General features: G+C 35.4%; 1 protein-coding gene across 1 annotated transcript; it reads left to right on the top strand.

Annotated features, from left to right (window-relative positions):
- Positions 1-8,250: 8,250 nt before the first annotated feature.
- Positions 8,251-12,309, top strand: LOC108958990 ((-)-germacrene D synthase). The gene is made up of 7 exons (XM_039310632.1): positions 8,251-8,458; positions 9,893-10,181; positions 10,368-10,743; positions 10,973-11,191; positions 11,282-11,420; positions 11,511-11,759; positions 11,868-12,309. Exons 1-7 carry the CDS (start codon positions 8,318-8,320, stop codon positions 12,159-12,161), a joined length of 1,707 nt encoding a protein of 568 aa, XP_039166566.1. The 5' UTR covers positions 8,251-8,317; the 3' UTR covers positions 12,162-12,309.
- The last annotated feature ends 521 nt before the right edge of the window (positions 12,310-12,830 follow it).

Raw genomic sequence — 12,830 nt, 5'->3', positions numbered from 1 at the left:
AATCCATCCTTGCAAACAAACTCATATGCCAAAGAATACGAGACATTTGAAAATATATTCAAACAACAAAATGCAGTCTTGTCTCGACAATCAAAACATGATTTTCAGGGAAACTTGGGGTATCCTTGTCATTGTTGTTCTCTCTTTGCATCATATGCGTAATTCTCACAGGAAAGATATAGGAAAGAGTATTACTTTATTATAATATTTTGCTGATAGGTCAAAGCACTAACTGATATCTTCCGTCCTGAAGCAAACACCAGGACGACGCCTTTGGTGGGAGCCGTCCCTAAGGATGTATTCTGCACTCCGCTTCCACCAGCCATAAGAAAGGCATAATTGTTTCTTTAAGGTCTGCTGGCGCCGTAATGTAGAAAGCAGATTTTCCGGTACCATGCATATCGTGCTAAATGGTTAATTGACAAATCATGCAACAAACGCCGGAATTTGAAGGGATTCCTCATTCTGTTCTATGAGAATCAATAACATCTTGCATGAACTTATAAAGCAGAAAAGTTATTCACATCCAGCACCAGATATGTCAAGATAATCACTAGTGGCAATATCCTAGAACACGAATTGCTGTAGGATTATTCTCTAAAAGGTTCTAAACCTATTATACAATGGTTAATTCAGTCTTAAACCTTTCACTTGTGTCAATTTAATCCTAAATCTTTTGATAATTTGACAATTTAGTCCTGAACTTTTTAATCGTATCAATTTAGTCCTAAGCTTTTTGAAAGTTTGCCGATTAGTCCTAAACTTTTTATTTGGACAATTGGTCAGAAGGACTATTTTGGCAAATAGTAAAAAAAATTAGGACTAAATTGGCATATTATTAAAAGATTTAGAGATAATACCATAAAAAATCTCAAATTAGTACATCAATGACAAATTATCCTCAAACTAATTTTTTAACCACAAAAAATTTCAGATTGTTGTGTTTGTTACAAATTTACCTTGGATTAATTTCTGTTAAATTAGATTAATATAGAAAAAAACCACAAACTGGTAATTGTTACGTGTCATCCAACTGAACAATTTGATTGTAGAATTTAACGGAAACTAATGGAGGATAAATTTATTACTGGTGTAACTGTTTGAGATTTTTAGTGGTAAAAAAATTAGTTTAAGATAAATATGTCACATGTATATTACTTTAGAATTTTTTTGTGTCATTAACTCATAGATTTAAAACTAAATTGGAAAAATTAAAAGGTCTACGACTAAATTGGCTATTGTACAATTAGTTTAGGACTTTCTAGATAGGCCAACTATTGGGAGGCATTGTTCGAACTATGACATCATAAAATATAATATGACCCTATTATCACTGGACTACCATGCTCAACGGTCTTTATTATCTTATTAATGAGTGTGACTAAAAAAAGCTAGATTTGGCCACGATGGAAGCTTTCGTGAAACACAAAAACCATCAATGTCACAAAAACTACAAATTCCTTTTGGAAGCTGGTAAAAAATTGAAGGTTGTCGATGGAAAAGAGTTTCTTGATGAAGCGTTTGCTTTCAGTTTACCACCTTATAGCTTAGTTTGTCTGTGTTGCGTTAATTATAGCATGGGTTATAAAAAAAAATTAAATATTTCTTTTGCCTTCCCTCCAGATTTTTTTTAAAATAAAAAAAAATCCACTCCAGAAGGTTCTAAAATAAAACGCTGGACTTTACCAAAAATAAAAAATAAAAATAAAAATAAAACGCTGGATAACTTTACATGTTAATCACTGGATTTCTTAAGGGTGGAAAGTGCTCCTTATTACATGAAAGTCAAACTTTAAATATTATTTTACCAAAAAAATTCAAACTTAAAAAAGGAAAAACGAAAGAGTGAAGAGCAAAGTAAAATCCCTGTCGCTTCTCCTAGGCTTTCAGGTGTATGTAATTACTAATATTTATCAATTACGACTACTATTTTCAACAATTTTCCCGTACCATCATATGGCTTGAAGGAACTTTACAATTCTCAATCAATTTAAATCTAACCCTCTTGTGCATAATTTTTATTTTGCAAGTTCAAGAGACTCATTATCTCCAATAGAGCGATTGTCGATGAGCACATCAATGAAAATGATGTAAATTTTTTTTGGATCATCTTAGGATCATCTAATCTTAGCAGGTACTCTAATCCCCACTTGAAATTCGGTTGATGTATATTCGATTAAATCAAGGAAAGGCGGCTCACAAACTTTTGTATCTCTCTAACCACCGTGCGTCAAATTTAAGGTCGTAGGGCTTGTTAAATTTGATAGTCTCAAAACCATCTGGCCTTTCTTTTATGTTATCGATGAAGAAATTTTTTTAAAATTATCTCATGATTTTTCTATGTATTTATGGGGATTTGTAAAAATAATTCTTTATCTATAATCCCATGTTTGTCTACTTTCACTTTAGATTGAACCGATACGAAAGATATTTGGACTATCTCATTTATTTCTTTAGGAACTGAATTGCGTAGCATCCCCGATTATTTATAACTACTAATATTGTGGGTGCCAGAGCAAGACCATAATTGTATGTAATTTATCAGTTTGTTGAATCGACTATGTTAAACTTGTAAATTTATGTGTTAAAAATCTTTTTAATTGAAATTAGATATGCCAGATTTTTTTACTCATATTATAGTATATGTGAGCTTTTGAGTTATGAATCTGAAAATATCTGTAAGTTGAATCAATACCAGTATTTTCAAATTCACAAAAAGAAATAGACTAAATGGACAAAGTGGACAAAAGAAAATTGAGAAAGAATTTTAAAAAAATAAAAAGGAAAAGAGGGAAGAGAGAATTGTCGAGAGGAGAAGACAGCCGAATGGAGGCAGAGTTTTTGGGAACTCCAGGAGAGGACTTTTTAACCCACGTGCATTACCATGAACTCTCCTTTCACGTGTGGTAAGGAACTAGTTGTAAATTATGTCATTAATTTTTAGGAACTCTAGGTAAGACTATATAACTAATGTTTGTATTGATCGTTGGTTGTTGTTACCAAAAGAATGTCACTTCTAGTTGGTAGGAGGATGAAGTCATCCTAAACAAAACATCGGAGCTGCTCTAGACTCCTTGGTTTTAGAAATAAATTAAAAGCTTATTTGATTACTATTCTAGTTACCTATTTTTGTGTTCTTTCATTCCCGAAATAGAAAAAGAGTATAAAAATGGAAAAAATAGAAATTCGTTTGATAATATCAACTAATTTTATTTATTTATTTCATGGAACAGATCAGTGACAGGATTACATTTGAACAAAAATAATAAGTAAAAAAAATACTTTTTTATTCCTGGGAACAATTTCCAAAACAATGTGATTTTCTTTTTTTTTTTTCCTTCCTTTTCTTTTTCTTGCATGTTGCCAAACATTGGCAATAGCTATCAACCAGCTAGAGATGAGGGCCAATAAGCTTAATGTTGTCTAAATTTGGAGATGTTGAGCCTCGCCTAGGCAGATTGGAGTTTGGTGAGGTCAAGCCTTGCCGGCCATCACCAAGGCTTGACGACCAATTAGAGAAGAAAGAAGAAGGAAGGATATTAAATGTTTTTCTATTATTTTTCTATTCTGAGGATATAAATTTTAAGATTGTGTCAAAATGCGTTTTTTACTCAAAAACTCACATAAGAAAAAGAAATAAAATTTATTTTTGAATAGAAATTATTCTCAAAAACAGAAATGTTACCGTACGCAAAATGGATAAAAGGGATGAAATGGACAAATGAAAAGTTGAGAAAGAATAACAAAAGGAAAAGTGGGAAGAGAGAATTGTTAAGAGAAGAAGAGAACCGAGTGGAGGGAGAGTTCTTGGAAGTATGGTGGTCCCTCCTAAGAACCCTCCTTCCTTACGATGGTACATATAGATGTATATAATCATGTTAAGATCAGTTCGCTAGTCTATTTTAGGAACTCCAAGAGAGAGTTCTTTTTAACCCATGCTATTAAATGTCAGTTGTTGCTACTTGGTTGGTAACAACAATCGACATTTAATACGAACATTAGTTATACAGTGATACCTAGAATTCCTAAAAATTAATGACATAATTTACAACTGGTTTCGTACCACATGTGAAAGGAGACACGTGACACGCGACACGCGACACGCGACACGACACAACACGATATGACACGCCGACACGTCGTTTTTCAAAAAGTAAAAAATTTCAACACGTTGAGACTCGTTGTATATTAAATGTATGTGTATTTTTATGTATGGATAATAAATTATCATTTTTATGATTACTTCAATCAAATTAATTTAATTCAAATTCACAAATAAATAAATAATAACAAAGCCTAGAATGAATTTACACTAAAAACATTAATCCACCATTTATTAAAATAATTCATTGTTTCAATTTGACAAATTGAACTCCCTTCCAATAATTCATAAAACTTGGTAGGAAAAAAAATAAGCAATTCACATTTTGGATTCATGTATTAGACTTATCAGAAGTGAAGAGAAAAAAAAAACTTGGGATTGAATTGTGTATCACAAAAAGTGAGAGTCAGGAGAGAAGAGAATGTTAGGATTTTCTTCTTTCACCATTTATTATTATTATTTTCACATATATACATTTTGACTCATCATTTATTGAAATTTTTTAAAATTAATCTAGCGTGTCAGAATTATACGTTGGAAACTGCATGTCGGAATTCCGACTCGAGTGTCGGAGAGTGCCAAAAAGGTTGACTAGGTGTCAGATTTTTCAACACGTGTTGACGGAGTGTCTAAGAATGTCCGAAAGTGTCGGACACGTGTCGGAGTGTTCAACATAACAAGAAGACTTTGGAAGAGTGTCGGTGTTTCTTAGGTTACCAAAAGAAGGTCACTTTGTAGTTGGTAAGAGGATGAAGTCACCTTGTACAAGACATAGGAGCTGCTTGGGACTCCTTGATTTTAGAAATAAATTAAGCTTGCGAAGAGCTATTTTTATTTTGAATTTCAAAGGATGAGTTTAGAATAGTGCACGAGCCATCTAGTTAAGTAAGAAAAAGCTGTCATGACCATCGAAAATATGTACATTTAGGAAAATTGACTGACATTGAAGGGACTCCTTCCTCTTATAACAAGAGTAACTCTGGCCGTGTGAGGCTCGGCCTCGCCTTGGTTGGGTGAGGTCAACCTCGCCCAGATCTGGCGAGGCCGAGCTCGCCCAGCCATCGGTGAGACTCGGCCTTGCTGGGCCATCGCTAGGTGACACCTTCCTAGAGGTGGCTCAGCAAGGCCAAGTCTCACTAGTGGTTGGGTGAGTTCGGCCTCGCTAGATCTGGGCTAGGTTGACCTCGCCCAACCCTAGCGAGGCTGAGCCTTGCGTAGCCTTGCCCAGCCATGGCAAGGCTCGAGCCGACAAGCCTCGTGTGGCTCGGCGTCTCCAGGGGCTGGTGACGCTCTGGCAAGGTTGTCAGCCCTCGTCTGGCAGGTTGCCGGCACCCACCCTAGCCAAGATCGGCGACCAGCCAAAAGGAAGAAGACGAAGAAGAAAAGAAAGAGAAGAAGAAAAAATAAGAGAGAGAAAAATTGATTTTAGAAATTGTTCCCGGGAACAAGAAGTTATTTTTTTCTACTTCCTGTTTCTGTTCCAAATCTATTCCCGGATTTTTTTTGTTCCCGGGAACAAAAGTTTTACCAAACATGTTTCTATTCTTTTTTTAGTTCCCCGAAACAAAAGAATAGAAATTTTTGTTCTTGGGAACAGAAACAAATTTTACCAAACATGCCCTAAGCATCTCATGGATTTTAAGCGTAATTACTGGTGTAGATACATGATTTTTTTCTTTTCATTATCCAAATTGAAACCTGAACCAAACCGAAAATGTATGAAAACTTGGTTCAGTTTAGATCGGTTTTAGTTTCAATTTGATTTTACAGTTCGGTTTAGACACTCATAGTATGTGCCTACTTTTACATTAGAGCCAACTAAGGCGAAAGATATGTGGACTGCCTCGTTTATTTCATTACGACCTGAATATGAGTAGAACCACTGATAATACGATGGGAGTGAGAGGTAATAATTATTGTAATTTTTCAGAGTGTTGAATTGACTAAGCTAAACTTGTAATATTACGTATTAACAATCTTTCTAATCGGAATTAGATATGACATACTTTTTACTCATAGTATATGTGAGCTTATGAGTTATGATTGTGAAAGTAACTGTGAGCTGTATCAATACCAATATTTGGGTATACAAAAAAATAGACTAAAGGGAAAAAGTGGACAAAAGAAAATTGAGAAAGAATAAAAAAGAAAAAGAGGGAAGAGTACTTTGAAGGACGACACCGTCCCTCCTAGGGACTCTCCTTTCTTACCAAGGTACAGATAAATTTCTTTAAATTAGTACTGTTTTAGGAACTCTGTGGTCCGTGCCAAGAGGTCCCCTTTTCTTTTTCCATGAAAAAAAGGGCTAAAGCCGAATATCATAGTTTATCATCATAACTTACTGTAAATTATGTTATTAGCTTTAGGAACTCTAGGTAAGGCTAATGTGTATTAAATTTCAGTTGTTTGTTACCAAAAGAATTTCACTTTGTAGTTGGTAGGAGGATGAAGTTACCGCAAGATATAGGAGCGCTGGACTCCTTGATTTTGGAAGTGATTTTTCATTAAGGGATTGTCCATGGATGTTATTGACAAAATTGATGTTGGTGAACTTTATACAGGTGAAATCTTCACATTCAAGGTAGGAGAGCTCTTTAATCGAACCGTTGAAAGATTGTTCACTAGTGCTGGCATGATAATACACAAAATAAAAAACAAGTCCAACTAATGTTTATTGTCCTGCTTCTTGCTATTTTGATAAAATAAATTTTCAATTTTGGGTGTGTTTATTTCACTAAAATCTTCATGATAAAGAAAAATATTTTCCATAAAAAACATTTTCAAAGAAAATAGCTAATTTTCATTTGTTTAATGGTTTATGAAAAATGATATCATTCTTGTCAAAAGCGGAAGTTGTCTTCCCCTAATTTAGGTTTGTTGGTTTCCATCCATGAAAATTATTTTTTCATAAATTGATTAGTTTTCCATCATCTCAATACCGACAACAAGATTAGTATGCAAGGGACAAAAATAGGAATGTCGTGACTCAGTAACTGAATCCAAGATCTTAGAGAGCCATTTGACTACCAAATAAGGGCCTGTTTGTTTGTGTTCTTTTTTTTGTTCCCCAGAACACAATTTCTGTTCTTTTGTTTCGGGGAACAAAAACAAAAAATCTATTTTTTTTAGTCTCGGGAACACTTCTGAGAAATATTTTTCTCTCTCCTATTTTTTCATTTTCTTTCTTTTCTTCTTTTTTTTTTCCTTTGGCCGGCGACCTCGCTGAAGCATCGCCGGGGCGGCGTACCTTGCCATGGCTAGGCGAGGCTGGCGACCGGCCAAAAGGAAGAAAAAAAAAAAAAAAAAAAGGAAAAATTTAAAAAATATTAAAAAATTGAAAGAAACAAAAAAATTATACAAGTTTACTAAACGTGTTTCTATTCTTTTTCTATTTCAGGAACATAAATTATACAAGTTTACCAAACGCGTTCTTCTGTTCAAAAATTGTTCTCCGTAACAGAAATAGTTTTTTCTATTTCTGTTCCCTGGAACAAATTTTGAATAGAAACGTTACCAAACGCACTCTAAGTAGGCGATTTATGTCAAATTGATATGCTCCGTACGTTTTATGGACAGACTCAACCTGTCACAAAGAGATAATATTGCTCGGTTTATATGAAAATATACAAATTCCCCGGAAGAGAACCCAAGATCTTGTTGTGACTCAGACAACTAAATCCAAGAACCTAGCAAGGCCAATCAACCACCAAGCAGGCAACTTACGTCAAAATGATATGCTTCGTACATTTTTATGAATAGAAGCAGCCTATTGAAAAGAGCTACGGCATTAATGGAAGTATACAAATTCCCCGAAAGAGGACCCTAGATCTAGTCATGGGCACACAAAATCCATCAGTTCATAAGAAATAAGTTTTCATGAATCATTCTGATAGAAAATAAAATCATATTTACTACATCTAAATTTACTAATATAAGATGTTGTACAAAGACGGGTGGGGTGGACAGGACCAATTATATAATAAGAAGAATATCTTCTTTTCTCCACGAAACAATCTTCACTCGCGTTAATATTCATTAAAATGTGATTGGTTTGCTCTAAAAATAAGTCCAAAAGTGACAAGGTGGCTATGAACATGTTGCCTATAAATACCCATCGAGTGTTGATGTTCTGCAACACAGCGAAATCCTCTCCTCAGTCTTCAATTCGCGTATTCGTTCGACATCCACAGACAAAGGACGAAACAAGCGGGGAGCATGTCGGTTCAGGTTTCGGCAATTCCATCTTCTTCTCCGAGTAAAGGGAGAAGCGGCGGGGTCGAACGCCGGTTGGCCGAATATCATGAGAGCGTATGGGGCGATCACTTCATCAAATACGCTTCCCCCTCCTACTCAACGGTTAGTAATCCTTCTTTATGTCTACTTCCTCTGTTTTCTTGCAATTGCATTTTTCTTGTGTTTGCGATAATTGATAGCGTCAGAAATCTAAGGGTCTGTTAGTTCGAAAAAATAAAATAACAAAGCCTGTTTTCGGGAGAATGTTTTCCAACTTTTCAGTATTTGGAGGACGGAAACCTGATTGATCTATGAAAAAACATTTTTCATGAATTGAAAACGAAAAATTTAAATTGAGTGAAAACAATTTTCCCTTTAACTAGAAAGAAATCGCTTTCCCTAAACCACTTAACAAGTGAAAACTAACCATTTCATGGAAAATAATTTCCTTTATTATTGAATTTTCGATGATACAAACGTAGCCAAAATTTAAAAAAATTTCTTAGCCTTTCGTCCAGGGTTGAGTGAGAAAAAAGTTTTCTTCCTCGTGGACTTTTTTCCTCTTAGCCTTCCCATGCGGGAGAAAGAGAATGCGGATACAGCGTTCTAGTTTCTTTGGTTTAGGACAAAGTCTTAGCAGCATGACTATATGGTTGGCTTGATTATTTCCACCGTAATTCAATTGTCCATTCAAGAGAAGTAATAAACAATCGTACTGGATTTGACTTTTAATCTGTCTTTGCTTTCTCGGGCATTCGGCTTTTGTCTTGATCTCCATCCTCTTTATTGATTCGACTATCCCACCTAGGTTTACGAATTTCTCTATCAATCTATTACCTTATCTTATCCTATCAGTTTCCTACGCGTGATCCTTAATCGATCTAGGAGTTGTTCTCAGGTGTCCTCGGAAAATGAAAATAAAAATAGGTTCTTACATGCTTCCAACCCATTACTTGGATTAAAAAAGAAGAAGAAGGTAGCAACGAAGAAAAGAAAGAGCTATACCATGGTTTTTCTTCTTCTAGTGAAGTGAAGTTCATTCTCTTGATGAACGAAGTTGATCAATACCGTTTTGGCTGCCAAATCATTTGAATTAGGTCTGCCGCATTAGGCAGTTCCCTCACTGTGTGTCACGTTTAATTTCTTCCTAACTCAAGAGTTTGATTATGCCAAACATGGTCATGTTTAAACTATATTATATGCACCCGATGTATGCAACAGTCCCTCTTTCAGAAAGATCAATTGTATAACTCCACCTAAATGGAATGATTTGGTCATCGATTATTCAGTTTTAGAGAATAATGTTAGATTTTGTCTCTTTGGAAGTTTCAAAATGAAATGATTTGGTCTTTATCATTAAATCACTTTTCTAAAAGTACATGCTCGTTGTATTAATGAGCATGCACAATTTGCCTTGTTTTCATATCTTTTCATGGGTTTGTAACCAAGATAACATGATTATTATTTTTCACAGTAACTTTACTTTCCTTTGAGTCTTTTGAAATGTACGTATCTCATGCTTGCTTCTATTTACAATGGCATATTATATATGTGCAGGAGTTCAAATTCCTCGGAAGAGTGGAGGAACAAGTTGAGGAATTGAAAGGAGAGGTGAGGAAGATGGTGACTAATGCTATGGATAAGCCTTCACAAATGCTTCACTTGATTGATCAAATTCAACGCTTGGGAATTGACTACCATTTTGAACGAGAAATAGATGAGCAACTAGAACGAATCCACAAAAGTTACTCACAACTTGACCATGGAGATTTTAAGGGAGATGACCTTCACATGGTTGCTCTTATGTTTCGATTGCTGCGACAACAAGGTTTCAATATTTCATCGGGTAAGTCTTAACCTAAGTGAGCCAATCCAATAAGTTCCCATAAAATTCTTTCTTTGGAGAATTATTATTGCTCATTCAAATCTAAGGAGAACAAGTGAAAGAAAATCTAGGACATTAGCTAGGTGTATCGCCTTCCTAATTTCTAATCGATTACCTATTTTTTTCCCATGTTGTTTGGTCGCACAGAGGTTTTTAACAATTTTAAGGACAATGAAGGCAACTTCAAGAAATCACTCATCATGGATGTGCGCGGATTGCTAAGTCTATATGAAGCTTGTCATTTAAGGTGCCATGGCGATGCTATTTTGGAAGAAGCACTTCCTTTTGCGATAACTCACCTTGAATCAATTGATGAAAGGAAAGTAAGCACTAGTCTTGCGAAACAAGTGAGTCATACCCTAAAGCAGCCACTTCGCAAAGGTTTGCCGAGACTTGAGGCAAGGCATTATATTATACTCTACCAAGAAAAGCCTTCACATGACGAGGTATTGCTCACCTTGGCTAAACTAGATTTCAACTTACTGCAAGAGCAACACCAGAAGGAACTTGGCGGGATTACCAGGTCAACTAACTTTACATGATAGTATAATCTAAAATTAGCTTCTAGATTATGTTTTAACAACATCCGCTTTTTCTAGTTATGTTTTCCAAAGGTTTACTTATATGGTTTCAATTTATCCTTCTAAATAGTGCTTTTGAAAGTCCTTTACAAGTCAAAAAGATGAGTTTAAACTATGTGAATTTATTAGGCTAATGTACTTCCAATAATGCGCATATTCATATAAATATAGGTGGTGGAAGAATATAGATGTTGCAAGGAAGTTCCCATTTGCTAGAGACAGGATTGTGGAGTTGTTCTTCTGGATGGTGGGAGCATATTTCCAACCGGAGTTTGCAATGGCCAGAAATATACTTACCAGAGTGACTAGACTGATTTCCATTCTCGACGATATTTATGACGCCTATGGCACATTGGAGGAACTTGTAACCTACACCGAAGCAATTGAGAAGTACGTCATCCGCATTCTTTTTTCTAGAACTTCTGAATTTGATCAAGTATGTGTAGAGTAAGTGCGTCAATTTTAAGGACTCGAATTCAGGTGGAATGTTGATGCAATGGATGGACTACCAGAGTACATGCAAGCTCATTATAAGGAGCTTCTCAATCTCTATGATGAAATTGGGAATGATTTGGCCACAAAAGGAAGATCATACCGCCTTGCTTATGCAAAAGAAGCCATAAGCATCGTTGGCACATTTTACATGCATCCAACACAAATTTCATTTTTCTTAGGAACCCAACGTTCTTGTTCATGTTCAATTTCTTAGATGAAGAAGCAAGCAAAAGGGTACTTTCATGAAGCCAAATGGTTCCATTCTAGCTACACACCAACACTGGAGGAATACATGCCCCTTGCATTATTAACGACAGGATATGAAGCATTATCGATCACAGCACTTGTAGGAATGGGCGATGTTATTACAAGAGATGCTTTTGAATGGTTGCTTAGTGACTGCAAGATTTTGAGGGCTTCACAATTCATATGTAGGTTCATGGATGACATTAGTTCTCACAAGGTATAATAAAAAAATAATCACCCTCAAATGCTCTAATAAAATTAGATTGACCACCACTCGATCGGAAAATGATGTTGACCTAATCACGCCAATGTTGTTGAAATATAGTTTGAGCAAAAGAGGGGACACGTAGCATCTTCGGTGGAGTTGTTGATGAAAGAAAATTGCATCTCGGAGCAAGACGCTGAGGAGGAACTCCAGAAACGAGTTGTTGATGCATGGAAGGACATCAATGAAGAGTTTCTTCGTCCAACTGCAGGCCCAATGCCGGTTCTCACCCTGATTCTCAATCTCTCACGGGTGATCGATGTGTTATACACCAACGGAGATCATTACACCCACTCCAAGACTAAGCTCAAAGAGCATATCGCATCACTCTTTGTTAATCCCTTGCCGATTTGAAATTTGAACAAAATATCGTTACACCAATGTTGTATTGAAAATAAAGGGTCTATCAATCATGCCTTTGAACTCTCTATTATTCTAGAATGCATGAGGAAAGATACTTCAAAAGTGATGCGTGTATCCATAATTTCCCTTTTGCCTTCATAAGTTCTATGGATCTTATGATTTGTAATATTTCATAAAAATAAAATAATTTACCTTACCTAATGGATTGTAACTTTTCTATAGCGTGAGGTGATTATCCTCACTCATAGTAAGTTATCTATAAAATATTCTTTTGCAATTTTTATTTAAAGGACATAACTTCTTTTTCCGAGTCCCATGGTTGTAATATTACACAAAAATAGGAATCTAGCTAAATTAACAGAAATTTATTTTATGCTATTGTTAGTAAAATAACTAATTGCTCATTACACTTTGTGAGTTTTTTGACATGTGTGTCAGCAATTTTCCTTAATCATCGTATTTTTCTTAATCATTGTGAATTTCATCAACTTTGCATCCATAAGTTTCCTTTGATGTCATTCGGTTGCAGCAGAAAACCGGTTTTGCAGAGCACGTCTGACGGGATCAAGTTTTTTCCTTTCTTAGCCAACGATGATCCACCTCGAATGCAGGACTAGTCCCCTAAAAATGCTCATAATTTATGGCTTTTTTATGACGAAG

Source organism: Eucalyptus grandis, chromosome 4 (assembly GCF_016545825.1).
Source record: "Eucalyptus grandis isolate ANBG69807.140 chromosome 4, ASM1654582v1, whole genome shotgun sequence".
Lineage (NCBI taxonomy): Eukaryota > Viridiplantae > Streptophyta > Magnoliopsida > Myrtales > Myrtaceae > Eucalyptus > Eucalyptus grandis.
Note: the sequence above shows the minus strand (reverse complement) of the source record. Positions and strands in the feature narration are given on the sequence as shown.